Source organism: Colletotrichum abscissum, assembly GCF_030869225.1.
Source record: "Colletotrichum abscissum strain IMI 504890 chromosome Unknown Scaffold_321.1, whole genome shotgun sequence".
Taxonomy (NCBI): domain Eukaryota; kingdom Fungi; phylum Ascomycota; class Sordariomycetes; order Glomerellales; family Glomerellaceae; genus Colletotrichum; species Colletotrichum abscissum.
In genome coordinates this window covers 1-2,077 of record NW_026850234.1, presented here as the reverse complement: position 1 = coordinate 2,077, position 2,077 = coordinate 1, and the positions used below count along the sequence as shown (strand labels likewise).

The 2,077-nt window shown below is 51.4% G+C and overlaps 1 protein-coding gene across 1 annotated transcript; it reads right to left on the bottom strand.

The window, feature by feature from the left end:
• On the bottom strand, positions 1-880 carry CABS01_17087 (calpain family cysteine protease; the record flags this gene model as incomplete). Its single annotated transcript, XM_060550414.1, has 2 exons — positions 1-473; positions 536-880. Coding segments are annotated over 2 exons (818 nt in total), but the record flags the coding sequence as incomplete, so codon positions are not given.
• Positions 881-2,077: the final 1,197 nt, after the last annotated feature.

Here is a 2,077-nt window from a genome sequence, read left to right as displayed (position 1 = left end):
AAGAAGAGGGCCTTGGATCCGGTCTGATAGGTCTTGCGGTAGACACGCTCAACGTCCTCTCGGTCGATCTGCTGGAGGAGATCCCGCTGCATGCTAGGCGAATCCCAGCAAGGAGACTTCAGGTACAACTTGTCATCGATGATGGAGTAGATCCACTCGCCATCTCGGTAGAAAACGAAGCCGTAGATGCCGATGCGAGTGTCGTACTCGACGCAGATGCGCTGAATGCCACCCTCGACGTTGGCGAGGGCAGTCAGCGCAGCCATCAGCCAACAGTCTCCGAGGCTTCCCTGCGTTACATCTCCGCCATTGATCTTCTCTAGGAAGGTTGGATTCTCGAAGATTTCGTGGACACGCTTTACTGCCTTGGGTACAAAGGCGTTTGGATTCAAGAGAGTTGTTTTAGAAAGTTGCCATTTGGTATGGCCGAGAGTGTTGAGACAGTGTCCCTTTTTCCGCTTCAAATCCCAGTCCTGAATGGCCGATTAGCTCCCAAAATACGGATCAGCGGGAATTTGAGATGGAGGTGACTTACCAAATCCCAGCCGGGATCCCGATATCGCATGTTGACTCTACGGCATTCTTGGATTATCTTTTTCACTTTACGGCGGCATTCCTCGACAGCTCGCTCATACCCAGCGCTAAGTAACTCGTTGGGCTTATCCGAGCTTGCTGGTGGTAGAACAGGGTCGAATGGCAGCACAGCCAAGGCCTTGTCGAACTTCTTGTTCTGAAACTTCTTCCAAATATGATTGATAGAAGGCTGCGGAGGCGTCTTCTTCTTTTTCGTCTTCTTCTTGTCGGCGGTGTTTGTTGATGCCGGCACAGGGCGCGGGCGACGAGGGTCGTCCGACTCCTCTGAAGAGCTATAGCCGTGCATCGCGTGATGGGATAGGATAAGCAAGGAGACTGAGTGATACGAGAAGGCTGGGAGCGGCTTGAGACGGCGAGGGAGATGGGGGTGCGTGTACAATGAGAGCGAGAAAGCGTCGCGGCGCAAATGACTGGTCTAGGTGAAATGAATGAAGTTAGAGCAACTTAAAAGATAAGACGCGAGACTGTGCAAAACTGACTGGGTGGACGAGTGGACGTTTAAGAATGAGGACAAGAGGGGTAGAGGAATCAAAAAAGGTTGACTCAATTAGCTGCAACGCCCGTGAAGTTTGGACTTACAGCAGTGCGTGACAGCCTGTTCGGGTGGATTCGACGGCTGAATGGGAAGGATGATGGTTCGCACTGGTGCATACCCGCACAACGAGGCAGCCGCAGGCGTTAGACGGGTACTCTGGGTCGACATCCGAGAGGTGGGAGACTTCAAGACCCCGGTAAAGGCTCTACGAGAGGGATGCTGGCCATGAGGTAAAGATACGACAGACCGTTACCTTCCCTTCTAGAATATCTCGGTCCAGCTGCCATAATTGGCTTAATTGTGTAAGGCAACCAGGCAACCTAATTACACATTGCCAACGCATGTTAGGCAACAGGCCAGCTAATCCCGTCGCGCGAGATGCCCAGAATTCTCTGTGTGCAAGGATCCGCATAAGCTCGGTATTGAAGTGGTCGTGATAGCGTTCGTATCACAGTATACACATGAGATTATGGATATTGCCTCGTATTATCACCTCGCGAAATCCACTCGAGGCACGTAATTCTGGAAAAGGTCACTCAGCAGAATTTCAGGCTGGCTCAGACATGCGGACTCTGACTTCCGACGCGGCAAACGCAAAGTAGCTGAATGCTAGGTTGTAGGATCGTTATCATGGGCTGAGGCGATGCCAGTTTCTGTTTTCGTTCATGGGTGGGAACTCGTGCGATAGCTAATCACTTGGAAAGGTCCACGCTTTTCTTCTTATAACTCATTTCCCGTGCTGACATGGAACAATTCAATACATTCATCACGACGCTCGAGGGTGATACTAGCACGTTTCCAGTGTTCTTTTGATAAGCCACCGGTTTTCACTCAAAGTCCCGATTGAAGTTATTTCGGACAAGACATGCTGGATGAATGGCTACATCCTGCTGGCGGTGCCGGGAGTGCGAAGACGGTCGACTCCGATCGAAAGGTTCGGGTCGAGAT